Consider the following 27,771-nt stretch of genomic DNA (forward strand, 5'->3'; position numbering starts at 1 on the left):
CCTATTCTGAGAAAGGGGGGGAACAAACAGGGAATGGAAGCCCCTTTTAAAATCTGGAGTGAGCAAATTCTCTATATGTTTGTGAGCAAATATACTGTTCCTGCCAGCCTCTTGGGATTTTCTTCCTGGGCATAGAATTGTGGAGTCAGAGGAAAATGAATAAAAGAAGAAAATGTGCTTCTACTTAATGACTTGAAGACTGATTGGCAATTCTTTGGCATTGCTTGTAATCCCGAGCTCTAGTCAGAATGGGAGTTTAGTTGATGATTTTTTTTTAATGTAGTGGGTAAAGAGATAGATTTTCCCACCTCTGCTCTCATCCTTTCCGATTATCTGGGCCAGAAGGATCTTTCTGGAATCTGGCCAACTCATTCCACTACTCTGAACCCTTCTGTGGCTCCCCAGTGAGGGATATCAAGTCCAAGCCAGTCATTCAGAATCTTTCATGAGCTGCCCTTTGCCTGCCTATCACTCAAGCATTGTCTGCTGCCTCTCTTTGCCCAATTCCCTACAACCCAGTAATTTTTTCATGCCTCTCTGCTTTCATGCATTATCTTTGCCTGGGAATACCCTTCTATTTTGTCTAAATAAAAAATACCTCTTAGGGGCTTCCCTGGTGGCACAGTGGTTGAGGAATCCGCCTGCCAATGCAGGGGACACGGGTTTGAGCCCTGGTCCAGGAAGATCCCACATGCCGCGGAGCACCTAAGCCTGTGCACCACAACTACTGAGCCTGCACTCTAGTGCCCATGCTCCGCAACAAGAGAAGCCACTGCAATGAGAAGCCCACACACCATACTAAGAGTGGCCCCTGCTCACCGCAACTAGAGCAAGCCCATGTGCAACGAGGACCCAACGCCGCCAAAAATAAATAAAATTAAATAAATAAATTTTTTTAAAAAAACAACCAACAACCTTTTGGGAATTCCCTGGCGGTCCAGTGGTTAGGTCTCTGTGCTCTCACTGCCAGGCGCCCAAGTTTCAACCCTGATTAGGGAACTAAGATCCCACAAGCTGCGTGGTGCGGCAAACAAATAAACAAACAAAATCTTCTTTTTCCATATCCTGCTGAAGTGCTTTATTCTCTGTGAAACCTTCCCTTTCTCCCTCCCATCCACATACCATGGGAACATTAATCCCTCTGCTGTCTTGGCTGTTGCCCCTTGTCCAGGCCTCTCATCACTTTTTTAGCTCCTTGAGAACAGGGACAACATCTCTTTTATCTCCAGCAGCACCTGCCACTAATCAGATGCCCAAACATTCACTGAACAGCTGATTAGGACATCTACAAAATATTTTGCTTAAATTAGTGCCCTACTCACTTCTTTGGCAATCCCAGATACATTTTGGCTCTGCAAAACAACGTGTGCAGGCCTCAAAGAGGAAAGTCTGGAAGGAGCACCCAAGTGTTGTGAGGGATGATGAATTACATTCTCTCCTAAAAAGCTGAAGATTTCAACAATGCCTTCTCTGAAGAGGAGGAACAATAGCTTGAACAAAAAAATGTCAGCCACTTCAAGCCTCCCTAATTATTGAGGCAGCAAACATCCTGACACAAAAATGATTGTATATGACGTGTGTTGGGTTCCACACATGAATTATTGATGGGGAAAGTGGAGTTGTCTGCCTTATGTATTGCTTTGACATACAACATCAAACTCATTTCTAGATGAGGAAGGTGCCTTGCTTAAAGGGACAGCAGAAAATTGTTTCATTTAGAAAAACTATTTGTCAGTACTGAATCAAATTTGGATGAAATTTTATATAACAATGATCTTAACAAAATTGCTGTTCTTTTTCCATATGACATTCCAGACCATTTCTATTTCCTTTAATGTAGTTTTTACATAATTTCAGTCTATGTAAATATAGACTGTTTTGTATTTTCCTTCTTTGCTTAATAATAAATTATTTTATAAACATTTTTACATTTGATCTTCAGAGTATTTTTAGGAGTTGCTTAATAACAGCTACCAATTATTATTGGGCCTGCTGTGTACTAGGCATTCTATTTGTAATCCTCACAACAGCCATAAGAGGTAAATGTTATCCCCATCTTACAGACCAGAAACAGGCTCAGAGAAGGTTAGTGGGCCAGTGATACATAACTCTTAAGTTGCAAAGACTGGTTCGGTCTGACCCTAAATGCTCACTCTTTCCACTCTGCTCTTCGAATGCTAGCATGAGAGCTCGTAGTGTTACAGTGTGTTTATGAGCCATAACTTAATGAACAGTTTATTTTTTCTGTTTGACATTAGGTTATTTTCAGCTGAACTGTTTCTCTTACCTTTCCTACCCAGGGAACAGTGAACCTACAATTTATTTTTCTTTTAATAAATATGCTTTTCCATTGTATACATATTATGACGTTAAATGAAAAATTTTAAGCCTCTGTATTTTTGCATATTACATTGTTAATATACATTTTACATGCAATCGTAATACCTTTTTCAAATGACGTGTTTACTTGTTTTTATATAGTTCTAATAGTTTATTTTTAGTTGCTAAGAATCATAGTTTAAGTGTTTTAAATGCTACTTTGTTTATGAATTGAAAATAACCTCTTTAAATTCTATTATTTTTTATTAAAATTTATCTTAATATTTGACATTCATTAGTTCATATTTTTCTAGTCAAACTTAGTAACTTTGATTCTGTGTTAGGAAGGCAAGAGTTTTTTCTTCTTTGGTAGAAATCCTATATTTTGTGGTAAAGTAATGCTCGGCCCAGAGGCAGATTAAGAAGGGATACCAATTTTCCCAGGCAGTTGACTCTTTAATAACTATTTCTTTGCTGTTCACAATTTGATTTTCTGCAAGTGCTGCCTTGTTTTGTTTTGCAGGTCTGGGACCTGCGCCAAAATAAGCTGACCTACACGATGAGAGGCCATGCAGATTCAGTGACTGGCCTGAGTTTAAGCTCTGAAGGCTCTTATCTCTTGTCCAATGCAATGGACAATACAGGTAACTTTGGAAAGAAAAGCTCTCCCAGTGCCCAGTCACTGTAGACCCTAAAGAAAGTGGGCATTAGGAACTAGAAATGTGTGCTGAATAAATGAGGGTCCAAGAAAGAGTCCAGGATGGCTTGCAGGTGTCCACCAGGACAATTAGGAAAACAGGTTTTAATAGAAAAAACTTTAGGCCCAGAGGGCTGAGTGCACGGGAAGGCAGCCTGGCCTCCACGCCAAGCGCCGCCACGTTGATGCTTTGCCGCCTCGGCGTTGTGAAGCAGATGTCTCTTCTTCGCCTGTGACTAATAGGTTTTGGAAAACGTTGCCTATGGTGACCCTGAACTTGCACCTTTATGAGACTCAGCAGGAAGAGAAGTCCAAACCCATCAGCCGTTGCCCCATTCACTACAAAGAGGACCTGCCTTTTGATATTGTAGAGTTCATGGAGGAGATAGAAAAGAAGACAGGATTTTTAACAAATGTATTTAAGTGTTGTGTCACCGGCCATTGGAATTCAGAGCCTTCTTTGCTTACTACAGTGCCATCTGTAACAAGGAAACAGGCCAGCTCAGCAAAGCTGACAAGGAACTCATCATTGTGGTAACCAGCCTGGCCAACAGGTGCTCTTATACCGTGGTTATCCACAGTGCCCGGTACAGGGTCTTCTCAAAGAACCCAGTGCTCTCTGACCAGGTCTGTGAGAACTGGAGAAAGTCTGACCTCCCTGCCCAGGAAAAGGCAGTGCTGGAGTTTGCACTTGCTATTTTCTTGAGCTGATGACATAACAGATGACCATTTCAAAAAGCTTGAGGTGCATGTCTTCAAGAAGATGCCTGGGATATAGCTACAATTTCAGCTTTTTATGCCATGTCCAGCCACCTTGCTTATTTTGTCAGTCTTGTTCCCAACAAAGAATTCTATCTGATGGGCAGAATCAATGATGTCAAAGACATCAGGAGTGAACCTGCTGCTCCCAAAGTATAAAAGCCTGAACAGAAAGGCCAGTGTTTACATGTCCAGCACACTGCATTATAAGACACCAGTTGGGAAGTAATTTTTTTTAATGTTTAGTCAGTGGATAGGGAAGAAAGTAAATAAATTTGTTCCCTGCCTACTTGGTGAGATAGATCCTAAGGGACATGTGATATCTGGGCCTAGGGGAAACCTTTTACTTTTTTACTTCTGTTGTGATCAGGGACAAAGGAGTTCAGAGGATGCTTTAGGCATTTCTGATGAACTGATATCTATGAATTTCAGCAGTTGAAGTTGAACATTTTTTAGCTTTTAAAAATAGTGTTGGGGCTTCCCTGGTGGCGTAATGGTTGAGAGTCCGGCTGGCCAATGCAGGGGACACGGGTTCGTGTTCCGGTCCAGGACGATCCCACATGCCGTGGAGCGGCTGGGCCCGTGAGCCATGACCGCTGAGCCTGCACATCCAGAGCCTGTGCTCCGCAACTGGAGAAGCCACAACAGTGAGAGGCCCGCGTACCGCAAAAAAAAAAAAAAAAAAAATATATATATATATATATATATATATATATATATATATATATATATATATAGTTACATAGAAATTGGTCTGTATAGACTGTGGTTTGAAATCAGTTCCTTGTTAACACGGTGGTATATAAAGGCTCTGAAAGGCAGTGGGTAAATAGAAGCAGGCACCAAGTTGTTATTTCTTTAGTGCCTTCCCCATTAACCTCCAGTGATTTTTGTTTAAATCACGGTCATCTCAGTAGAATTTTAGTCCTTATGTAGTTCATTCTTATTTTAGGTTTTAGTAAAAATTATTTGGAACAAGAGGGTTCTCACATTTTAAGCAGAAGTGTAAGAAAAAACCAACCCTGACATTACTAAGCGACTTGTTCTGCATGTCACAACCACGACTGCCTTATGTGTGTGGCTGTCTTAACTTTGTAGGAGTCATTTTCATTATCTCACTGATAGAGGTACATGCAAACCTACAAAATGCTTTTGTTTCCACATGACTTCTTTAGATTCTCTAAACTGCCAGTGAACAGTTCTTAATCAGTTTGGGGGAAATAGTGAGTTAATTTTGAATTGCCTGAACTGAAATCTGATTATCTTGAGACAGCACAGCTCTTGCTGCAGAGCTTGTGTTTTTCTGTTGGAACTATATTTTAAATACCTTGGAATATGTAACCTTTTGAATATGTAACCTTTTAAAATTGACTTTTGAGGGGAGGAGGCAGGGGCATAATAAAGAAAAGAAAAAAAAAAAAGGAAGAAAAAGAAAAAACTTTAGAAGAGATGGTCAAGAAGCCAGGATTCTAGTCCCAGATCTGCCATCTAATCCCTGAGCAACTTTGCACATAGCATTTGTCCTCTCTGGGCATCAGTTTCTATACTGATAATATAAGAGACCTGGACTTCACTTTTAAGGCCCATTTCAGCTCTGGTATGTTACGAATCCAAGGCTATGGATTCAAGCGGGGTACAAAAAACTCATAGTGATTAGTTTACTGAGGAAGATGAGTCTGGAGATCCATCCAAGGCAGTTCTCAAGCATTTTCAAAGAGTACCAAGCTCAGATGATCAATAGACCTATTGATATCTCAGTTGTGCTCTTTCTGACAGTCTGTCTTCCCTCCCTCCCCACTCCAAAAGCATTGATGTGACAAGAGGTCCTCATTAAAACACCTCAATATTCTGGATTTACACACACACTTGTCCTTTCTTTGCTTGTTTTTGAATTGTTGGATGGGAGGGTGGGTTTACTATAGCAAAAAAGAAAGATGACCTGTTGGATTATATGCTTAATATTGGGAGAGTTTGGAACTGCCCCTCTGATAAACTAAAATGTTTTCACTGACATTTTGTAATGAAAACTGTGCCTAGCACTCAGTGGGTACTCAATTAATACTTGTTGAATGAATGAACATCCTTACCTTCTGACTGTATTCTCAGCTGAATAGCAAACTTTCATGCATAGCTTCACCTTTTTATACCTGTTTGACTTCAAGGATTGTTGTTTTTTTCACACTCAAATAAAATGACATCACTCAAATTCCACTGTATGTTTAGCTTTAGTTAACAATGGCTGTGGCCACTGCTTACTGTGGGTGTTTCTATCCTATTTCAATAGATTTGCCATTGTCTTATTTTAGCTTTGTTCATAGTAAGGAAAGATGAGATTCCCTAAATGGTTATTAAAATAAAAATAAGAAGAATCTCTTGTTATAGCTATACAATAAAATAACAATTTTTTTTGTTTATTGTTTTGTTTATTGCTGCCAATCTTTTAGAGCCCTTTCACATGTGTCATTTTATTTGACCCTTAAAATATTATTATTTTTTAAAAAAAGAGCAAGTGGTATTCTCGTTTTATAAAGGCGACCAAAACACAACCTCACTATTTTCCTGATATCCTCCATATATACAGCAGAGCTAGAATTGGAATCAAAGTTCACTTTTTCTAATTCTTGGTAGTTTGGTAGTTGTCATTTTCCCCTATGAGCAAAATTAAAAAAGGTTAGTCCTGAATTTGATTTTTATAGATTGATTGTCACAGTAGTCAGTGGTATTTAGACTGTCATATTGAAACTTTGCTAGTGTGACTCTTGGGGTTGGCAGAGGAATCATTTGCAGAATGTTGTTGAAATCAGTATCACACCCAGCTACTTTCTGTTGCAGATCCCCAGCAATGTGTTTGACATTTTCCCTTCCTACCTTCTCAGTTTTCCTCTGTGTCCTTAGTCCCTGTTAATGGAACTTGGATGCATTTCGTTCCCATTAAAAAAATAAAAAAGCCTTGTCAGGTAGCAGTGTACCATGTTGGTCTTTCTCCACCCAGGAAACAGCATCTGTCATTGATGTGATACTGATTTCAGCTGGGTTCTCAGGAGGCCCCTGGCTGATAGCTGTTTTGCTTTGTTTGAATTTGCAGTGCGGGTCTGGGATGTCCGGCCGTTTGCTCCCAAAGAAAGGTGTGTGAAGATATTTCAAGGAAATGTACACAACTTTGAAAAGGTGAGTTCTGCATGGCAGAGGAATTTTACTGTCCATTTGATTCAAAGAAACATTTAAGATGGTGCTAAGGATAAGGAACAACAGCTCTCCTGGGAAGGGGCTGCATTCTAGTAACACTGTTCTCCATCAAAACTGTTCTTGCCAGAAATAAAACTAATAGAAGCATAGGCAAGAAGGCAATCACATAGATAGATAGTGATGGGGCCCCCCTCAAATTTAGGACTTCGGACTTCAGCAAGACACTCTATCTTTTTAATTCCTTGGGAACTTTGACCCTCATAGGTCGGTGTTCCATATGGGACTCAGATTCCCATGGCTATTACCCAGATGGCCTCCCTCACCCTCCCAGTGACCAGCTGTTAGAGCCCTGAGAATACATCCCTTCCCTCAGTAAGCACCACAGGCCAAGTTCTGAGAGACAAATTTTTTCTAAACTCTCAAATCCCAGGTCAGCTCTTCAAAGCAGCTTTTCCTCCAGATAGTTTGTTAATGTAGACTAATGTTTTCCTTTTGAGAACCCATTAAAATTCAATTTTACTTTATAAATCAAATTTTATATTTTTTTAGAATTGGTTTTATTTTTATTCTCCTATAATATAAACAAAAAATTTAATGAGGATTAAGATAAAGGAGCAAGGGGAGCCTCCGTTTATAGGCAGAATAAAATTTTGTTGCCAGGTCCACTCTTAATTTACTGGAAATTAAGCAATTTCTACAGTTGGTTTTTATATGGTTTGAAATATATCAAATTAGGCTGTCTTGGGCCACAGAATATAAGATAATTATTGATTATATGCTGGGGAGAATAATTAAAACTCTATTTTAAGAGGGGGAATTCCCTGGAGGTTTAGTGGTTAGGACTCCATGCCTCCACTGTATGGGGCACAGGTTCGATCCCTGGTCGGGGAACTAAGATCCCACAAGCCATGTGGCACGGCCAAAAAAAAACCTCAAGAAATTTAAAGTCTCTTAGTGATGCTATAGTCTAATAAAGAGGGGTTTGGTGCATTATTATATTCATTGGATTCCTGCTTATTCATCATTATAGAATCTTCTGAGATGTTCTTGGTCACCTGATGGAAGCAAGATAGCAGCTGGCTCAGCCGACAGGTAAAGATTACTAGGCAGGCGTGAGGTAAAGAGTGATGTAGCTATGCAGGTATCTTCTCATGTTTAATGCATTAAGTGCAGATACTGAGCTATAGCAGACAGAGAGTTATAGCTGTATTCAGAGATGAAGTCATGTGTGGTCTGAAGGGTTTAAGGATCATGTGAACAAACACATCATTTCTGCCCTCTCTGGATACATTTTACACCTGGAGGTAAACAGTTTCTTTGGTTATTGGATTCCCTTTGCCATCAAGGTAATTCAGGGCTTCCCTGGTGGCACAGTGGTTGAGAGTCCGCCTGCCAATGCAGGGGACATGGGTTCGTGCCCCGGTCCGGGAAGATCCCACATGCCGCGGAGCGGCTGGGCGCGTGAGCCATGGCCGCTGAGCCTGCGCGTCCGGAGCCTGTGCTCCGCAGCAGGAGAGGCCACAACAGTGAGAGGCCCGTGTACCACAGAAAAAAAAAAAAGAAAAAAAAGTAAAATTCAAACTCCTAATCTGGCTCCAGTTTCCCTCATGAGATTCTTCTGCCATGCTTCAGTTCATTCAGATACATATTGTGTACTCCTCCCCCACCATCACCACAATGCTTCACTCACATGGAACTTTCCCTGTTCTTACATCCCTTATGCCTCCAGGCTTCTCTCTTATATCTCTTCTTCTCCGTTATCCAAACTCCTATATCTCTCTAGTAATCAGCTATGTTATATCTATAAACTTTCCTGGCTCTCTCCCTTACCTCTCAGGCATTACTAATTGCTCTTTGTTCTGGCTTGTAGTCACACTGTATACATCTAACCTTTATTAACATTTATTACATCTTACAGTAAGACAAACATAGTGGGGCACCCCTACTAAATTATATGCTCCTGGAGGTCAGGGAATGAGTCTTACTCATCTCTGAATGAGTAAGCAGCTAGTGAATATTACATGAATAAATTCCTAGCTCAAGGATGGTAGTCAAATTTTGCCCTGCATCTCAGCTCATCTATTGGTAATGGCTGCCTATGTTGGGGATGATTCAGAGCTGGGTCTGGGTTCAGTGGGAAAAGTGTCAAGATTGCTAGGTGAGGGGTATGGCAGCATGTGGGCTAGGTATTTTCCAACCCTGAGCTGAATTAAGAGACTGTGAAGCTTTAACTATCAATTTAAACTGCCTGAGGAAATTAGGTGATGAATGAGAAACAGAAGGGAGAGAATTCTTCATTCAGATGCTGTTGTATTTGACATGTCTGTGGTGACCTATAATTGGGAGTCAGAGGTTGAGTAGGGAAGTTCAAGTGCCCAGGGCTGCAAATGTGGAATGGTAAAGAATGATGAGGTCCTCTGATGGCAGACTCTAGGTTTAGCTCCCAGTGGGAGATGTCTTAACCCTTTTTAGCTTAACCTCATCTTTCTCCCCACTTAGAGATTTTCCTGCTACCCGACTAAAACAGGCACCATCCTATAAGCATGAAGCCTTTCCTAGGCTAGCTTGGGCTTTCGGCGTGTGCCCAAGTTTTCTCCTATTTGGGGCTCTAGCACAACCATAAAGAAGCCTCACTTTGGTCTGTCCCATCCTTTCTGACTTGTGAACAATGCTGAACATACCTGAAGATTCCAGAGTCCACTTTTTTTCCCTGGCATGTTTAATGCCAGGAAAAATGGACAAGTATTTGAGTATTTTATGGGGGAAAAAGGGCCAAAACCATGTCACATTGCTGGTTTGAGTCCTGGTGGTTTAGCAAGCTGCCCTGAAGAGGGAATCTAAAGGATTTTCAGTTGCCACGTTTCTAAAGAAGACCTTGAAAAACAGGCCCACAGCCTAAGATGTCTTACATTCTGACAGTAAGAACCATTCTAAGTATTTTTACATGATTTTCAGCAGAGATGTATCTTTCCTATGTAATTAAGCTTTTTTAAATGGTACCTGCCTAGCTTTTCTTCTGAGCAGTGTGTTTCTGACATTGGTCCTTTCTAACTTTCAATGTCCTCTCTTCCCTCTTTCCCACCCCACTGTTCCTTTAAACCTTACATGTGGAAGCATGGCTCTGGTCTAGGAAGAGCCTGTATGTCTACCTTCTGAGGGTTGGCCACATTGCACAGGCCACCTCACCAATTAGCCCCAAGTCAACAAGCAGCGCTGTTACGTAAGGAACCTGGTTCCTGCCAAATGTTGCCATGCCAGAGTAAGGAGAGGATAAGGAACCACTCTAAATTTAGCATCTAATTGGCAGCCATGGAGAGTGAGGCCTCAAAGTAAACCCTTGGAGAGCTGGGATTCTGCTGTCTTTTATGTGCCTGGAAAGTGTATTGTTCCTTCTCAGAAAACTTTTCAGCTTGGTCTGAATTTGGCAAATTTCTCCTCCCTACTTGCAATTCACCTACCTCCTCATGTTCAGATTTGAAACCCTTCAACAGTTCCTATCAAGGACTACGAGAAGACTAGTCAGTCTCTGCTGTGAGTGATTTATTCATATTCAGCCTATTGATTTCATGTGATTCTGTTTTGCTCATATATTTATTCATCATAACAATAGCTATCATTAATCTGTGTGCCAGGCACTTTGCATACATTATTTCATTATTTCTCTCAACAAAGCTGTGAGATCAACATTGTCTCCATCATTACTCCATCATTTGACTAAGGAAAGAGAAGCTCAGAGAAGTTAAATGGATGTCTAAGGTTATTTAACTATTAAATAGTTGCATTGAGACTTGAACCCAGAACTTATACACTTTTTCAGTAGGCCACATAGCCTTAGATGGATTAATGAGGACAGTTATTGCACATGGCAAGAAAGAAGACACTGAGGAAAATATGAGCATTAGAGCCAGGGAGTCTGCAGACAGATGGGGTTCCTTCTCTTCCACCTTGGCGTGGAACTTTTATTTAGTTCCTACGGAGCCTAGCCCTTGTGAGCTAAACAGTATAATTAAGAAGCTCTTGTTTATTTGCATTTTAGACCAAAAGTGTAATGTTGTTCAGAACTAGGTATTTTATAATCAAGTGCTGATGATTGTACCCTTTTAGGTGTTGATTGAACAAAACAGATATGTAAATAATTGGTATAACCTGTTTGAAAACCACCAGCCTTTTAAATTTACCAACAGATTGTCTTTGCATGGTCATATGAAGATAATATCTATTTATTTTACCTTCAGCTTAAAATGACCCAAGCAAGGGTGAGGGTCAAAGGAACTTCTTTTGGCAGGGGTGGGGGGAGAGTGAAGGATGGCAAGGGACACAAGGTATTTGAGGACACAAGGTATATAAGAGAAAGAAGAATACTGGAATATATTAAGAGTTCTAATTTTAATTCAGCTACTGAGCCACTGATGAACTGTGTAACCTTGGGAAAGTCACTGTACCTTAGTTTTCCTTTCTGTAAAATGAGTTTAGACTAGCTGGCTTCTGTTGGCCCCTTCCCATGCTAGAATTCAGTATTCTTTCTGTCCATGAATTCAATGCAAGATTTGGATCAAGTGTATGTTTGGGTTTTGTTTATATAGCAGAAATGTCCTGTCCCGTCTCTGGGCTCTGTGATTTGAATACAGTACTAAGAAGTTCAGGTGGATCTACAGCCTAGTCTCCCAACCTGCCATGAGTTGGGTTACCTTTAAGACACTCCTAGGTGCATATGAAGTTAACTACACCCTAATTATATTGGGTGCTCTTTAAAGAAGGTTTCTGTGTGGGATCTGTAGGAAAAACCGTTTGTCTTCTCCATGATCTTTCCTATTTCAGAAGCTTGTGTTTGAAAATACCAGTAATGCTGATATTTTTAGCTATTCCTATTTCTCCACTCAGTTGCTCAAGAGCAGGATCCATGCCTTATTTAAAATCTATATTCCTGGTTTCTAAACGTCAGAGCACAGTTCAATAAATATGGATTGAATAAATAAAGGGTTGCTTCCATTTCCCTTGAAAAGCCATGCTTCTCCCCTATCCTCAGTTCTGGGAGGTCTTAGCCTTGCTCTTCATGATACCTTGCAGGTTTGTGTATGTGTGGGATACCACAAGCAGGAGGATTTTGTATAAGCTACCCGGCCACGCTGGCTCCATCAATGAAGTGGCTTTCCACCCCGACGAACCCATCAGTAAGTCTGTCCTGACTGTGGGGAAAGGGAAAGTGAGGGAGTCTCCCTAAAGAGCCCTAAGAATACAGAGGCAGAGGTGGGCATCTGTTTTATGTGAATTTCCATGCAAACAGTCTTTATGGGTATCGTTGACAGTCTCACCATTGTTCTAAGTGGTGAGGGTAAGAGCAATGATCCATTTTCTTAATCTCAAAGCGGGGGTTGGTTAGTCTGTTTATTTCTAGTCTTTTGAGTTTACTTGCTTCAGGTCTATGATTCAGTGATGTAGTTGGATAAAAGAATGATGTTTCTTAATGTTCAGATATAAATTTCAACTTAACATTTTATTGGCTAGCTAAACTAGATAATGAGCTTTGAATTTAAGGAGAAAATGAAACTTTCTCCAAGCAGACGCACATTTACAAAATGACTGACAAAGACATTGATTCTTCTCTTCTAGAATGACTGAGAAGGTCTTTTTCTTAAGGTTTGAGTGACAAGGGACATCAGGATTTAGACCCTGATAATGTATTTCCCATAGCACAGTCCATCCTCATGGTTTTGAGAGGACTTGGATTAAAAGTCAGACTGTACTGTAGTTTCCTGTGAATGGTGTTAAGAGGAGAGGAATTTAAGCTAAGTCCAATTGCTCTTTTATACCAAAATTGCCTCTTAACGTAAGAGCCCTTGAGCACCAGGTCTCCTTGAGCCTTCATTATTTCCAGTTATCTTCTCTGTTCTTTTCACCTCAGTACTCTCAGCATCCAGTGACAAGAGACTATATATGGGAGAGATTCAGTGAAGATATGCAATGGAAGACTCCACAAGGCTGCTTGACCCTGAGACCTCAGACAGCATAAGTGGCATCAAATGATGCCCAAGCCAGCATCCTCGCTTTAAATGAAGATCATTACTAGCAAGAAACAAGGAGGAGGTGGCCATATTCCAGCAACCACAAGTATCCCGGTATCCTATTTCATCAGGATGATTAAGGCAACCTTACGGTGGCCTCTTAAAACCACCTGCCAGATTTCAGGGATTGATTTTTTTTTCCTCTTTTTTTTTTTTTTTTAAGTAAGGTTTCTTCAGAGGGACACACATTGGTTGGTGCATAGTCTCCTGTTTCCTAATTTAGGCTGAAGACAGGGAATGTGACCGAAATTTATTCGTTGGGGATTTTTTTTTTAACTCAATAACTTGTATGATATTTTCTTTCTTTGTTTCTCTGACTCATTTTGTATTAAAAGCCAAATAGATGCCTTTTTACAAGAGCCATATGGATTGGATTTATTGCTGTCTTTTCTTTGAGGCTTGACCACTATAAATCTAAGCAGAGCATGATGTGGCCAGGGGATACATACAGTCCATTTAAACTTCCGAGAAGCTGAACATAGTCTGTGTCTACTCTGCCTCCTGCCAAAAGCACTTTTCTGAGCAGCAGTCCCTACCCTCCGGTTTCCTGAAGTGGGCAGATTTGGGGCATTCTCAGCTGGTAGCAATAGCATTGGCTGGAATGCTGTATCAAACTCAACTCAAAAGGAATATGAGAAAGTTTTGGTGCTGCTGGGCCATGACATTGTCTAAGACTTTTTTTTTTTTTTTTTTATCATTGTGCTTGTCTTTCTTAAACTGACAGGCATTAAGAAATGCTATTAGTTGCCTTCTACCCCCACAACAGGTACTGTCTCTGGCTCACGGGTGACTCTGCCTGGCACACAGATCAGCACTGATGAATCCCATCTGGCACTGGGGAGCGCAGTGTGTCTTTTCTGAATCTCCTACGTCAACACAGAGGTCTTCACACCTCCAACCTGTTCTGAACGTGTTTGGTTTTATACTTTTAGCTCACAAACGGAATCATCTACTTAAGTTATAAAAGAAGATAGTTTTAAGTGAGCACATGTCCAAGATTTAACTCATTAATGAAGGAACCAGCAGGGTGATAAACCTGTCAAACCAATTACTTTTAGTACAGTGAGTAAAGTATAAAGTTTATTCACTTTACACTGGAAACGGAAAGCACTTTATTGTTCCTGGGAGTTAAGGAAGTTTCACAGATCGATTATGCTTAGATTGGGACTTAGAGAATGAGTAGGACTTTGCCAGTGGGCAAAAAACATGCATTCTAAGAAACAGCAGGCACAAGAAGCTTGGTATGTTTCATGAACCAAAAGAACTTCAGCATGGTTAGTGATGGGGCCAAATTAAGTAGGAGCCAAGTGCTGGAGAGCTTGTACTATAATTTATCTTATAGGTTGAGGTTTCCTAAAGTATATTCCACAGAACACTGTTTCCCAGGTTTCTTAGCTACTTTGGGCATAAAGATCCCATGCTCACATAAATTCAGGAAAGACTGGGTTAAATACAGTGAAATAGCATTCCTTTACTGCAGGAATGCTTAGAACCTTTACTAAGTAGAGTGAGATCTTCAAAAGGAATGGTGACTCAAATTTCAGGCCTAAGCAATAATTACAGATACGGTTATGCCTTTAACCAGAAGAGACTTGGCCAAAGGTAGTTTTCAAGCCACGTTTCACACCTCTATCACAATCACAGTTTACTCCCTAATCCCTTATAAATACCCGGTCTACATACCTCACAGTTAGTCCAGTCCCCTCCACACACCCTCATCTTTCTTGGCTTGGGGTAAAACAAGGCCTGAACTTTTGATGCTGCACTTTTAAAAGCCTACCAGTCCCTTGAGAAGTTGGCAATGATTGGGAAGAACCAAGGCTCTGGAGGCTGCAAGGGCTTTCCTCTAACCTCAGCCTCTTCACTCCTCCCAAGTGACTTCTTCAAAGGCTGGGTAGAAACCCATTAGCAGAAAATAGCAACACTACTTAGAATTTGTAGGGAATAGAGACCCTAGCCTGGGGAATAAAGATTTGAGTATAAAACATCCCTAGAGTGTGCCAATTGTATTCTCACTTTGGGAGAGATAGATTGCTCCCGAATGAGTAATGCCATCTCTGGTTTTCAGTTAATTTCCCTTTATGACTTCCAGTCTCTAGCAATTAATACCATTGGCACTTAAAGAGCCAAATCTTTTTTTCACTGGGTGGTTAAGTTTTGTGAGCTGAATTGTCAGGGAGGTGGATTTGGACGGGTCAGGGCTCTTAACCGAGTTGCTTCTTCACAGCAAAACTACGGAGTTATTTGTTTCTCCTGATAAGACCTGAAGTCTGCTGCTTGTTAATATCTCAAGGTGTGGATGGGAAATAGAGGTAAGAGAGAGAGCTCTGAGCAATTTGGGGCTGCAGGCAGTTGAGCCTTAGGGGAAGGCCATTTGAGTTAGGACAGGATTTCTTCCAAGAGATTTTAGAGCTTGACAGCTGTGTCCCAGGACAGAAGGAGGGGCCAGACTTAAAAGACAGCCACTATTCCTGTGGAACCAAATAAAGCCAAGTCTGACCTCTGAGCCTGCCCTCTGGTCAATTGTCTCTATACCCCAGACGCATAATGATCCTTCTTCGAAAAACCCCTGGGTGGACGCCCACCCTTTCCACCTCAAGCCCTGAGCTATCCCAAATTCCTCCTTTCTTCTAGGTTTTCAATTTATTTTCCTCACTTGCCTCTGCAACTCACCTACACTCTTAGATTCTTCTTTAATTTATATCCTCTAGAGCAGTAGTTCTCAACTCTGCACTATTTTGCTACCTAAGGGACGTTTGACAATGTCTGGAGACATTTTCGATGGTCACAACTCAAGGGATGGTATGCACATCTAGTGAGTAGAGGCCAGGGATGCTCAAAGAAGTAGGTGCTCCAAAATGTCACTAGTGTTGCTGTTGAGAAACTGCTCTAGATCAGTGATTCTCAAAGTGTGGTCTCTGGAACTACAGCATCATCAACATCTCCTGAGAACATGCTAGAAATGCAAACTCAAGAGCTCTGCCTGAGACCTACTGAATCAGAAACTTTGGGGGAAAGAGTGTTCAGCAGTCTGGTGTAACAAGTCCTCCACGTGATTCTGATGCAAGTTTGAGAACCACTGCTCTATACAAAGTTTTCATCTTTCCTGGGAGAGCCACAGAGGCTTCTGTTTATTCAGCGATAGTTGTCCTTAACTATTTAACAGTTCTTTTTGGCTTACATGCTTTATCTCACTTGTCACATTTGGGGCAACATGTCCAAAGAGATGTAACATCTAAGATCAACCAGCTAGTAATTGGCAAAGCCAGGACATAAAACCCAGCTGGAGATCTTACCCCATCACCACAGGGTAGGCCTTCGTGACCTTTAACCTTGAATGCACATTAGAAGCACCTGAAGGCTTTAAAAATCCAGATGCTTAGATCATACCCCAGACCAATTAAATCAGAATCTCCAGGGTAAACATCAGTATGTTTAAAGCTTTCTCCAGTGATTGCAATGTGCAGTTAAAGTTGAGGACACTAGCGTTAGCCATGGCTATAACTATAGACAGGAGGGTAGCATAAAGCCAAGTTGACTTCTCCTGGCACCCCTTGGATCTCAAGGAAACCACTGCTCTGACATGTGGTCTGTGTGAACTTAACACTTCTCCCAGTGCCCATGGCTGAGCTGAAACTTAGGAGTTTGGCCAGGAAGCAGAGGTTGATCTACTTGTGGTCATCTCTGCCTGACTGACGGTGGGGCTTTGTGCAGAAAAATGACCTCTGATCTTCCTTCAAATTATAGCATCCAAAGATACTAGAGCCAGAAAGGACCTTACAGGTACTTAGGTCATCTAGTCCAAGCTCATTTTAGAGAAGGGGAAACTGAAAAGAGATACTGTTTAACCAAGGTCACATGCATATTAAGTTAGAGGTTTTGCTCATTCAGGAAACATTAATTCAACAGGCCTCTGTGGTGGGCCCTGTGCTGTGCTCCGAAAATAGAGAAATGACTGAGTCGTAGCCTCATCTTTGAAGGCTCACAGGGCAGAGTAGTGGGAAGGGAAACAAAAATCAGGGCTTCTCCAACTTTTCCCCTTAAGTGCCTTAATGGCAGAGGAGAATGAACTGGAGCAGGAGGGACTCCTGAAATTAGTAACTTTGAAATCTCACCTTGAATCTATAAAATGTATGATTCCCCCCTCTCAACTTTTTGAAAAGTTTCAAACATAAAAATTGAAAGATTAACATAGCAAATATCTGTATATGTTCCATCTAGATTCAATAATCTCTCTGTCTCACACACATTGTATATGTACAACTTTCAATGACTATTGAAAGTAAGATGCAGACATCATAATTCCTTACTCCCAAATATTCCTAAATACTCCAGCAGGGGGGCTTCCCTGGTGGCACAGCGGTTGAGAGTCTGCCTGCCGATGCAGGGGACGTGGGTTCATGCCCCACTCCGGGAAGATCCCACATGCTGCGGAGCGGCTGGGCCCGTGAGCCATGGCCGCTGAGCCTGCGCGTCCGGAGCCTGTGCTGCGCAACAGGAGAGGCCACAACAGTGAGAGGCCCGCGTACCGCAAAAAAAAAACAAAAAAAAACAAAACAAAAAAAACAACTCCAGCAGGTATCTATCCCCTAAGAACATTCTCTATCATAGCCACAATACCATTACCGCATCTAAGAAAATTAACAGCAATTCCATAATACCATCTAATGATCATATTAAAATTTCCCCAGTATTATAAATGTCTTTTATAGCTAATTTTTCAATCTAGAATCAAGTTTTATGCTTTGGGGTATTCTCTCTAGTGTCTCTTAATCTAGAACATTCCCCCACACCTTTTTCCCCAGTGAAATTGACTACTTTATGTGGTTTGGTATGCTGCTTCATAATATAGCTGTGCTTTTTTACATTAATAAATTTTTTTTTTTTTTTTTTTTTTTTCTGTACGTGGGCCTCTCACTGCTGTGGCCTCTCCCGTTGCAGAGCACAGGCTCCGGACGCACAGGCCCAGCGGCCATGGCTCACGGGCCCAGCCGCTCCGCGGCACGTGGGATCTTCCCGGACCGGGGCACGAACCCACGTCCCCTGCATCGGCAGGCGGACTCTCAACCACTGCGCCACCAGGGAAGCCCATTAATAAATGTTTTAAATGACTGAGCACCAAGGAAAACTGACACCCCAGGGAGATGTAGCATATTTATCTGTGCTCTTGTGTCTTCTCATGTCCTTGTTTTAAAAACAGATATGAATAAGCAATTCAAATTCAATCGTATACATACTGTCGGAGGTATACCTACAAACTAGGAGGAAGTGCCTCAGGAGAAATTAGAAAAAGTTTTACCGAGGAAATGACACTTTAAGTGAATCTTAAAGGAAGATTGGAAATTGGGGAGAAGAGGGATCTGGGAGGGGAGTAAGTACAGTCTGAATAGTGGACAACGTCACAGATCACCAGAACCCCTGGTGCGATCAAAAATGACACACAGGGCTCAGGGCTTCCCTGGTGGCACAGTGGTGGAGAGTCCGCCTGCCGATGTAGGGGACACAGGTTCGTGCCCCGCTCCGGGAAGATCCCACATGCTGTGGAGCGGCTGGGCCCGTGAGCCATGGCCGCTGAGCCTGCGCCTCCGGAGCTTGCGCTCCGCAACGGGAGAGGCCACAACAGTGAGAGGTCCACGTACCGCAAAAAAAAAAAAAAAAAGACACACAGCACATGGTGGTGGTAACAGCATGTTGGGGGAGTGACAGATGAGTAGGGACCTTGGAAAGTGTTGGAGCCAGATTGCAGAGTCTAAAAGCCAGGTGGGGCAGCTCTGGGCTTTGTTCCATGGGAAGGAAGCCAGAAAAGTTCTCTCAGTACTCTGCCCAGGAGCTCAACCACACCTGAGTATGCTTTTGATTCTGGGTACCCTCTCAGAAAATCATTATAGGGAACTGTTGTAGGAACCAGGGGAGATAGATGAGAGCAGTATCTTCAAACATCAAAAGACTACCTTGGAAAAGAGAAAACGCTCTTATTCTGGGAAGCCTCAAAGGGCAAAGGCAAGACAAGTGGATTATAAGAAGACAGACTTATACTCAACAAAGAAAGCAGCTGAGTCAGAGCTGTCCAAACACAGAATGGTCAAGAGGTGCTCGTCTCTGGAATGTACAAGCAGAAGCTGGGTGACCATTTGACAGGAATGCCTGTGTTATAATTGATTTAGAGGGTTAGAGCTGCTCAGCAGAATCCCTGGGGAGTATATTTTTAAAATACCTGTAACCAGGTCCCACCTCCAGAGATTTTGCTGGAGTTGAACTGGTGTGGGGCCCTGATTCAGATGCAAGTGGTCTGCACACTAATATTTGGGAGCCACTCAATTAGAGGACCTCTGTGGTCTTTTCCAGCACCGTTGTTCTATGATTTTAACATGCCATTTACCTCAGACTCTAAGATGGTAATTTTAGGATTCAGTGAATTGTTGGCTGTGAAAGGATGTCTGGGTCAGTCAGGGCTTATGGAAAATGATAAGGGGGGTGGGGGGGTGGGGAGCCAGCAGGGGGCTGAGAATCCTATGAGGGCATTTGGGACCTGCTGGAGTGGCCAGGCCTGAGCTGACCCCATCTGTCTTCCTATCCCCAGCTGGTCCTTGGGCAAGCCCAGTGCAGCATAATAAAGGCCCAGCGAAGTAGGGCCGATTGGAGAGGGCCTCCTGCCATCTCTCAAAGTCCCCAGCTCAGCTGGCCTGAGGGCAGACTTTTAACTGAAAGCCCAGGCAGCTGCTAAGGGCTCGTGAAAAGGGAGATTTGTCTTGGCTGTCAGCAGATTCTGTGCTAGGGATTCTGGAACGAGACAAGGAAAGTCAACTTTCTACAAGCTTTACTGACTGCCATCAGAGCTGTTTAGGGTTTCCTGACCTAGACCCTGCCCATTCATATACACCCTGTTCTTCCTATTCCTTTATTCTCAACCTTTTTCTTTTAAGATTTATTTATTATTTATTTATTTTATTTTTGGCTGCATCGGGTCTTAGTTGCGGTACGTGGGATCTTTGTTGAGAGATCTTTGTTGAGGCATGCAGGATCTTTCGTTGCGGCACGTGGGCTTCTCTCTGGTTGTGGTGTGCGGATTTTCTCTCTAGTTGTGGCACGCAGGCTCCAGGGTGCGTGGGCTCTGTAGTTTGCGGCACTCAGGCTCTCTAGTTGAGGCGCACGAGCTCGGTAGTTGTGGCTTGTGGGGTTGGTTGCCCCATGGCATGCGGGATCTTAGTTCCCTGTCCAGGGATCGACCCCGTGTCCCCTGCATTGTAAGGAGGATTCTTTACCACTGGACCACCAGGGAAGTCCCTCAACCATTCTTTCTTAGAAATGTTTTTCCTTTTAAGATTTGAAGGAAGTTGGTTGGACAGGGGTGGTGGCAGGAAGGAGGTGACAAGCAGTCAAAAGTATGCGCAGAAATTAAAGAGAAGGGGTCAGAGCTCCTGAACACAGCTTGCTGTTAAATACTTCTGTGTCTGCACTTCTTTTTCTTTTGTTTATTTATTTTTAATTTTTCTTGCACTTCTTTTTCTATCTGGCAGCCTATATTTCAGGCATCATCCTTTCTCTGAAGTTTTCCATCACTGCCTATTCCCAAGCAGAGTTAGCCGTTCTCTCCACCATTTGATTTCTGTACCTTATAGGCACTACGCCCTTCTATGTATCACTCATAACTGTCTGTTTATATGTCTGCCTCTCCCACAGGCCCAAGAGTCACAAACTCAGAGGCCATCAGGACCCAGAGAGGAAAAGCAAATGGGTGAAGTTGCTGGGTTTAGGGAAACAAGCAGTGGACGACGTCACGCTGCTGGCCAGTAGGCTAAACCTCAGGCTTTTAGCCCAAGGATTGTCAGGCACTAGCTCAGTGCCTGACACAGTAATGGAACTTACCTGGAGGTCTTGAGAACCAGCTCTGCCCTAACGTGCTGTGTGACATTACAGAACTCACTCAACCTCTCTGCCATTCAGGTTCTCCCTTTCTTTATCTCTCGCCTCTTCAGCAAAGGCACCTTGCAGATCATCTAGGCCAGTGGCTTTTTCACCTTGTTTCTGAGGGACTTTGGCTTGAGGGGCTGATCTTCACAGGAGGCAGGGGCAGACTGAGACAGCAGGTTCCCAGTCCTCTTTCTCCACAAAACCAGAGTGGTCCGACATTTTTTCAGTTTTAGAAATGTATGATTTCTTTTGAAGAGAAGTGTTCGCTGCTAAAAAAAAATCAAAGTTCAAAAACCGTAAGGAAGGCAGTAGGAATGGTATAGGTAGTTCTGCCTGGATTCAAATCCTGATTCTGCCACTTCCTTGTTGTATGACCCCAGGCACGTGATCTAACCTCTCTGAGCCTCAGTTCCCTTTCCTAGAAACCTCCGGTGGTGATAATAGCACCCACCTCAGAGGGCTCCTGTGAGATTTAATGCGTTAATGTGCAGAAGTTGCTCAGAACAGTACCTGGCACAGAATGCTTAAGAGGTGTTAGCTACTGTGATATAATGAGGTCTTTGTCCCTAGTCTTGGCACAGAGCTCCTAAAACTCTGGGAGTGTCCTCAGTGATAGGGTCCAGCCGCTCTGCGGCATGTGGGATCTTCCCGGACCGGGGCACGAACCCGTGTCCCCTGCATCGGCAGGCGGACTCTCAACCACTGCACCACCAGGGAAGCCCCATGAGTCCCTTTTGATCACACCTGAGTTTATTCTAATGAGATGACTTAGGACGAGACCCCTCAACAGACTCAGGATGGGACTGATCACCAGAAAGACCAAGTGATTAGAGATGAACCTTTTAGCCCCTCCTACTGAGCTCCCGGAAGGAGGGGTGGTAGCTGGTGACCAAGCTCTTTAACAGCTCTAGAACAATGAGATCCAGAGCAGCTTCCAGGTAGGTGGAACCAGCTGGGAGGGTTGTGCACCCCTACTCCACAGAGACAGAAGTGCCCAGGACCCTTCCAGACCTCACCCTATAGACCTCTTTGTCTGGCTATTCATTTGAATCCTTTATAATAAGCCAGTAAATGTAAGTAAACTACCTTCCTGAGTTCTGTGAGCTGTTCACAAACAAATTATCCAATCTGAGGAGGAGGTCATGGGGGGACCCCTGATTTACAGCTGGTTGGTCAAAAGTAGGGCTGGCTGGAGATTTGCAACTAGCATCTGAAGGAGAGGCAGTCTTGCGGGACTGAACCTTTAAGCTGTGGGTCTGCGCCAACTCTGGGTAGTGTCCGCATTGAACTGAATTGAATTGTTGGACAACCGGCTGGTGTTGGAGAATTGGCTGGTGTCAGAAAACACCCCACAAACTATAATTGGGGAGCACGTTCAGTCCTCTAACTTGGAAGGAGAAATTAATAGGTTTAACATTTCTGCTATCTTATGAGTGAACTTTCTCGGAAGCTTTTAGTGTTTTAACCCAGAGGGGGACTGATAGCGGAAGATTCAGACACGGTGACTAGGCTTGGTTTAGGGCAAGGGAAGGACGTAACAGCTCAGAAATGTCCTCACTTCAGCAGCTCCTAATGTGCCTCTCTCTAGGGCTGACCATGATCCTGCCTTCTTACTCAGGAAGCGTGGGAATGTTCTGAATCATCTCTGTCCTTTATTTCTAAATCCTGCTTCATTTCCCCCACATTCTTTCCCTAGTCCAAGGGTTAGTCATCTTTTGTGTTGACTACTACAAGCCCCTCCTGACATCATCCTCAGCTCCTAACATCCCCAATTTCTTGCCGAAGATGTTTCTAGCTCTTCCTATAGTTAGATTGCCTTCCCCCTTAGCATCCTGGACTTCCCCGTGGTAAAGAGAGCACAAGGTATGCTAGGGCCCAAGGCCCGAAGATCACTCGTTCACCACGTATTTGTTGACTCCTGACGTGATCCAAGTCCTGTGGGATATAGAGATAATTTATGACAGTCACTGTCTCCACAGAGCTCGGTCTACTGGGGGAACGAAATCAGACAAGGACAGTAAATCCCAGTAAAATCTCTCATGGAGATAACACAGACCACATGTGATCCCCAAGGAGGGGGCCTCCTTGAGGTCACAGAGTGTTAAGGAAGGTCTGGGTTGGGTGGGGGAAGTGACAGGTGAGCTGAGATTTGAACAGGAGGCCTCCAGGCTGAAAATTTGGATGGGAGATGCATTCTAGACAGAACGACACGTGCAAATCATGGAAGTGAGAGATGGCATGCTGTGTGTACGTGGTGGGCAAGACTTCGACTAAACGGAATGACCCAGGGCCAGAGGCTAGTTGTGCTGATGTCAGGCCATCATCCCTGGTCCCATAGGACAAACTTAAAGAGGGAGTCAGCCTGGCCCTGGAACAGGGTGTCACAGGTATGATGTGGTACAGCCAAGAGCCTGGCAAAGGCAGGTCACAGCCCCAGTGGAATCCACTGTTTTTAGGATTAAATGAGATAGTGCATGCCACGTACCTGGCTCAGAGTAAGCACTCAATAAATGGGAGCCGTGATGGTTATTATTCCTGAATTGCATTGTTAGTGTCACAGAGGGAACTGGCAGGTGCTCTGTGTGGAAGAGGCCCCGAAGAGGCTCTCCTAGAGAACTGTTACATCTGGGCTGAGACTTTGCGGGGCTGGTTCTTATTCTTTTGTGGGAAATATACTCTTTGGAGAATCTGATGGAACCTGTGGACCCTCTCCCCAGAAAATGACACATCTGCTCAGATGAAGATTTGCATATTATTTCAGGGACTTCACAGACTCCTGGAGGCCTGTCTAGTCATGGAACCTGGTTGGACACAGCTGTTACCTGCCAAGCATGGCTGAGAAAAGTTCCCACTGTTACCTCAGCTTACTATTCCAGGTGAAAACCTCAGCTCATATAATTTCTTTTTTTTAAATGTTTTAATTAATTTTTATTGGAGTATAGTTGCTTTACAATGTTGTGTTAGTTTCTGCTGTGCAGCAAAGTGAATCGGTTATACGTATATATATCTCCACTCTTTTTTAGATTTCCTTCCCACTTAGGTCAGCACAGAGCACTGAGTAGAGTTCCCTGTGCTGTACAGCAGGTTCTCATTAGTTATCTATTGTATACATAGTAGTGTATATATGTCAATCCCAATCTCCCAATTCATCCCACCCCCTTTAATTTCAACTCTACGAATATTCTGTGTGTTTTAAAATACTAAGTGGTTGGGACATCCCTGGCGGTCCAGTGGTTAAGACTCAGAGCTTCAAGTGCGGGGGTCACGGGTTTGATCCCTGCTTGGGGAACTAGGATCCCACATGCCGCACGACGCAGTTAAAGCAGGGGGAGAAAAAGCACAACTAAGTGGCAAAAAATAAAATAAATAAAATAAAAGTGGCAGCTGACAAGTGGGTGGAGGAGGGAGACCAGTGAAGAGACCATTCTGACGGTCCAGGGAGAAAACACGACTGGCTTCAGGGGCATGTGTCCTCTGCAGTCACACAGGGCCCTCCCTGTGCTTGGTTTTATGGTCTGCTGCGTCTTTCTTCCTAATGAGCCTTAAGGAGTCTTGCATTTTCATTTTGCACTGGCCCTCACAAATTATGTCACCAGTCCTGGGAAAAATCACGCATTTGAGTGCGTACTCTGTAAACAGAGCATAAGTGGCAGTGCTGCAACTGGAACCCAAGCTGCTTGGGTCCAGAACCATGGGTCTTAATCTGTGTCATACTGTTTTCTGAGTCCAGAGGGCCAGTGAGAGCTGAGAGGAAGGCAAAGAATAAAAAACATTGTTTCTTCTGCCAGAACACTATTCTCCAGGTCTTGGCCGCTCCTACCCTCCTACTGTCTTCTCAGTATCAATGCCATGTCCTCAGGGAGGCCTTTCCTGGTCTCCGGACCTGAGTTATGGCCCCCTTACTCTTTCACTTTTTGTTATCCTTTAAGGTATTCATCAGAATTTGTCATTATTTATTTGCATGTTTTCTGGTTTTAATGACAATTCCTCACCAGACTATTCTCTCAGTGAGTGCAGGACTGGTTCATCTCCTTATCCCCAGTGGAGAGCCTGGTAGGTAGTAGGTATTTCATAGACAACAGCTGGAAGGTAAGTTCACAGAATGTAATGACAGGTCAGACGGGATAGAGGAGCCAGGAGGAGGCCGCAGGGATTCCCACCTGAGTGATGCTAATCCCTACAGAAGCAGTTAGGAGTGGGGCTGTGATGATTCAGTGGACTGGGGAGGTGTTTGAGAGCTTGAGTGCTTTTGGAGGGGGCGCCTTGAAGAAGGCAGTCTTCTACTGGCAAGCCCTTCCTGACTCCCTCCCCACTGCAGCCCGGGTGAGGGGCTGGCTACAGCCCCCTGGGCAGACCGCTGCCATCAGGTATCTCCTGCTTATGCCCCTGGGGGTTGCCTGTTCCCTGGCCTGGGAAGCTCAGTGGGTTCTGGAACAGTGCTGCAGGGCTCATCTCTGGATCATAGGGCTCCCAGGGGTGTGTATGTAGTCAGTAGGGCTCAATAAATGCCAGAAGAAGAAAAGAGGGAAGGAAGAACTCAGGAGGGAGGCTGGGATGGGGAGCAGATCTGGGAAGTGGAGTGGAAATAGAGGGCCGAGGTTGGAGCCACCGGGCCCTACAGACAAGGTGGACAGAGGAATGCTCCAGCACCCTCGGGAGGCCAGGCACAGAGCTAAGTGCTTTATTCACCTAACTGCATTTCATCTTTGTGGCAACACTGAAGCAGTCATTATTATTCCTATTTTGTAAGGAAAACGGAGGCCCAGAGAGGTGACGTGATTTGCCCAAGGTCACACAGCGAGTGAGCAGTGAAGCTGGGTTTGACCCGGGGCCATCAGTCCCCAAGCCTGCACTCTTCCCACTTCACTCCTGCCTCTCGCCCCTGCTCTCCGCTTCCCTCCCCCTTCTCCCCTCCCTCCGCTTCCTTGGCCGCCCCGCCCTACCCCTCTCCTCCCTTCCTCTTCCCTCCCCTCTTTCCCTCCTTCCCTACCTCTTGGCGGCGGCGGCGGCGGAGCCACGTGGTGGGGCCGGGAAGCCGCGGCCGCCGAGCGCCCGGGCGGCTGCCCCTGCTGGGCAGTGCTGCTCTGCGCTGCGCCGCGCTCGGTGCCTGCGCTCCCCGCTCCGCGCTCCCCGCTAGCCGCCCCGGGGCGGGAGGCGCGCCCGGCGGCCGGCCGGCCAGACAAAGGAGGCGCGGTAGAGCCGGCGCGCGGGCGGACGGACCATGGACTCCGAGCGCGAGCGGCCGGCCGCAGCCCTGAGGACCCGGCGCTCCCGGGCCCGGCCCTAGGCGCCCGGCCCCTCCGCCCGGGGCGCCCAGCTGGGAGGACGCGGAGCCCGCGCGGCGCGGAGGAGGCGGCGGCCGCCGAGCTAGAGGGGCGCTGCGGCGAACGGCGCGCGCGGCCCCCGGAGCCATGGGCAAGTGCAGCGGGCGCTGCACGCTGGTCGCCTTCTGCTGCCTGCAGCTGGTGAGCGCCGCGCGCCCGGGCGGCTGGGCCGGGTGGGGCGCGGCGGGGCGGGGTCCCGGGGCGTGCGGGTGGGGTGTGTGTCTCTGTGTGGGTCTGGGGTGAGCGCCCGGGTTGGGGGGTGGTCTGGAGTCACGAAGCGGACGGGCGGAGCCTGCTCGGGCTGGCCCGGCTCTCTCTTTGTGTGCGCTTCTCGCCCGGCGCTCCCCGGTCCCCGAGTGCGTCCTGTGCGCGAGTCCCCGGCCCGCTCCGCGCCTGGGCTCGGCGCGTCTCGCCCGCACTGTACGAGCGGCCTTCTCTTGGGGAGATGCGCTGTGGGACTGTGGCTCGCCGGGGTTTGGGGGTGTTTCCGAGGCTGGTGTGTGGATCCGTTGAGGTCACTGCCGTGTGTTTTCCTCTAGATCACTCGTTTGCGTGGGTCTCAGCCTCTGGTCTCCGCCCCAGTGTTTCTCACAAAGTCTCTGCTCCTGTGTATGTCTCTCTCCTGGTTTCTCCTTGGTATGTCTCTAGATCTCTGACCATTTCTGGTCCATGTTCATCTGTGTGTGTCGGGATCATAGACTCCAGGAACCGTTCACTCCTTTGTGCTCTTCCTGCCTCCCTCTATCCTCCTGACTGGGCAGGCCTGGGAATGGAGAGCCCCTCCCTGGAGAGGGTCACAAGGAGCTACCAGGTCCTGGGCCAGTCTGACCAACCAGGTGCGGGATTGCCCTCCCTGCTTTGGCTGAGGCCACAGGCATTCTGTCAGTCACCATTGCCACCAGAGTGGGGCGGGGTGGGGTGGGGAGGCAGGCTCCCCTGCCTGGGCTGGCACTGATAGGGGTGGGATACTTGGGTGCCCTGGGGAGGATGGGAGCACCTGGGGACACTGTACCTAATCCCAGCCCAGGGAACTCAGGTTCTTGTCTCAGGGAGGCCAGTGGAGTGAATTTGGGGGCTGAAGGGGACCAGCTCTGCCCTTCAATTCAGACTTTGGCAGGTGAATTTGGGAAGGTGTTTAAGGAGAGAGAGGCCAGGATCTCCTGCCTACCCTAGAGCTGAGGCCCAACCACTGGGGGCTTTGGGGGCAGAGGTGCATGGGGACCTCCATGGACGGAACTCAGGTCTGAGTCTGAGTTGGGGGAACCTGAGCCTCACTGATGCCTGACTCCGTGATCTGGGTCTCCACTTTTGCCTGCATCCATTGCCCTTCCTCCACCACAGGTGTGTACAGTAATGCAGAATGAGCTTTGAGTGTGGCTATACAGACCTCCTCGTTCATCTTTTTTCTCTCCTCTTGTGGACCCCAGCCCCAAACTTACATCCACAGACCTGCCCTCTTGGGCAGTGGTCGAAACAGCTGGGCCCTGAAGATTGTAGCCCTGCTCCCAGCTGT

At 45.2% G+C, this 27,771-nt stretch overlaps 3 protein-coding genes across 7 annotated transcripts in view; 2 read left to right on the forward strand and 1 right to left on the reverse strand.

Moving 5' to 3' along the window:
- The window catches only part of SNRNP40 (small nuclear ribonucleoprotein U5 subunit 40), a 39,212-nt gene extending 25,830 nt beyond the window's left edge, over positions 1-13,382 (forward strand). The window contains exons 6-10 of the mRNA XM_059037461.2: positions 2,843-2,963; positions 6,861-6,943; positions 7,992-8,053; positions 12,029-12,132; positions 12,864-13,382. Of these exons, the coding sequence (XP_058893444.1) occupies positions 2,843-2,963; positions 6,861-6,943; positions 7,992-8,053; positions 12,029-12,132; positions 12,864-12,913 (420 nt within the window). The 3' untranslated portion in view covers positions 12,914-13,382. The remainder of the gene's footprint in view (positions 1-2,842; positions 2,964-6,860; positions 6,944-7,991; positions 8,054-12,028; positions 12,133-12,863) is intronic.
- TINAGL1 (tubulointerstitial nephritis antigen like 1) overlaps positions 1-27,771 on the reverse strand; it is a 496,849-nt gene that overhangs the window by 202,244 nt on the left and 266,834 nt on the right. The gene's annotated exons all lie outside the window — the stretch shown is intronic.
- The window catches only part of NKAIN1 (sodium/potassium transporting ATPase interacting 1), a 41,597-nt gene continuing 40,109 nt past the window's right edge, over positions 26,284-27,771 (forward strand). For 2 of the 4 annotated variants that reach the window (XM_067013090.1, XM_067013101.1), the window contains exon 1: positions 26,292-26,399. In XM_067013090.1, coding sequence (XP_066869191.1) covers positions 26,346-26,399 — 54 coding nt within the window. In that variant the 5' untranslated portion in view covers positions 26,292-26,345. Of the gene's footprint in view, positions 26,400-27,047; positions 27,095-27,771 lie in introns of those variants that run through there. The other 2 variants (XM_059037535.2, XM_067013118.1) reach the window with 2 other exon arrangements.

This window comes from Kogia breviceps, chromosome 1 (genome assembly GCF_026419965.1).
Source record: "Kogia breviceps isolate mKogBre1 chromosome 1, mKogBre1 haplotype 1, whole genome shotgun sequence".
NCBI lineage: Eukaryota > Metazoa > Chordata > Mammalia > Artiodactyla > Physeteridae > Kogia > Kogia breviceps.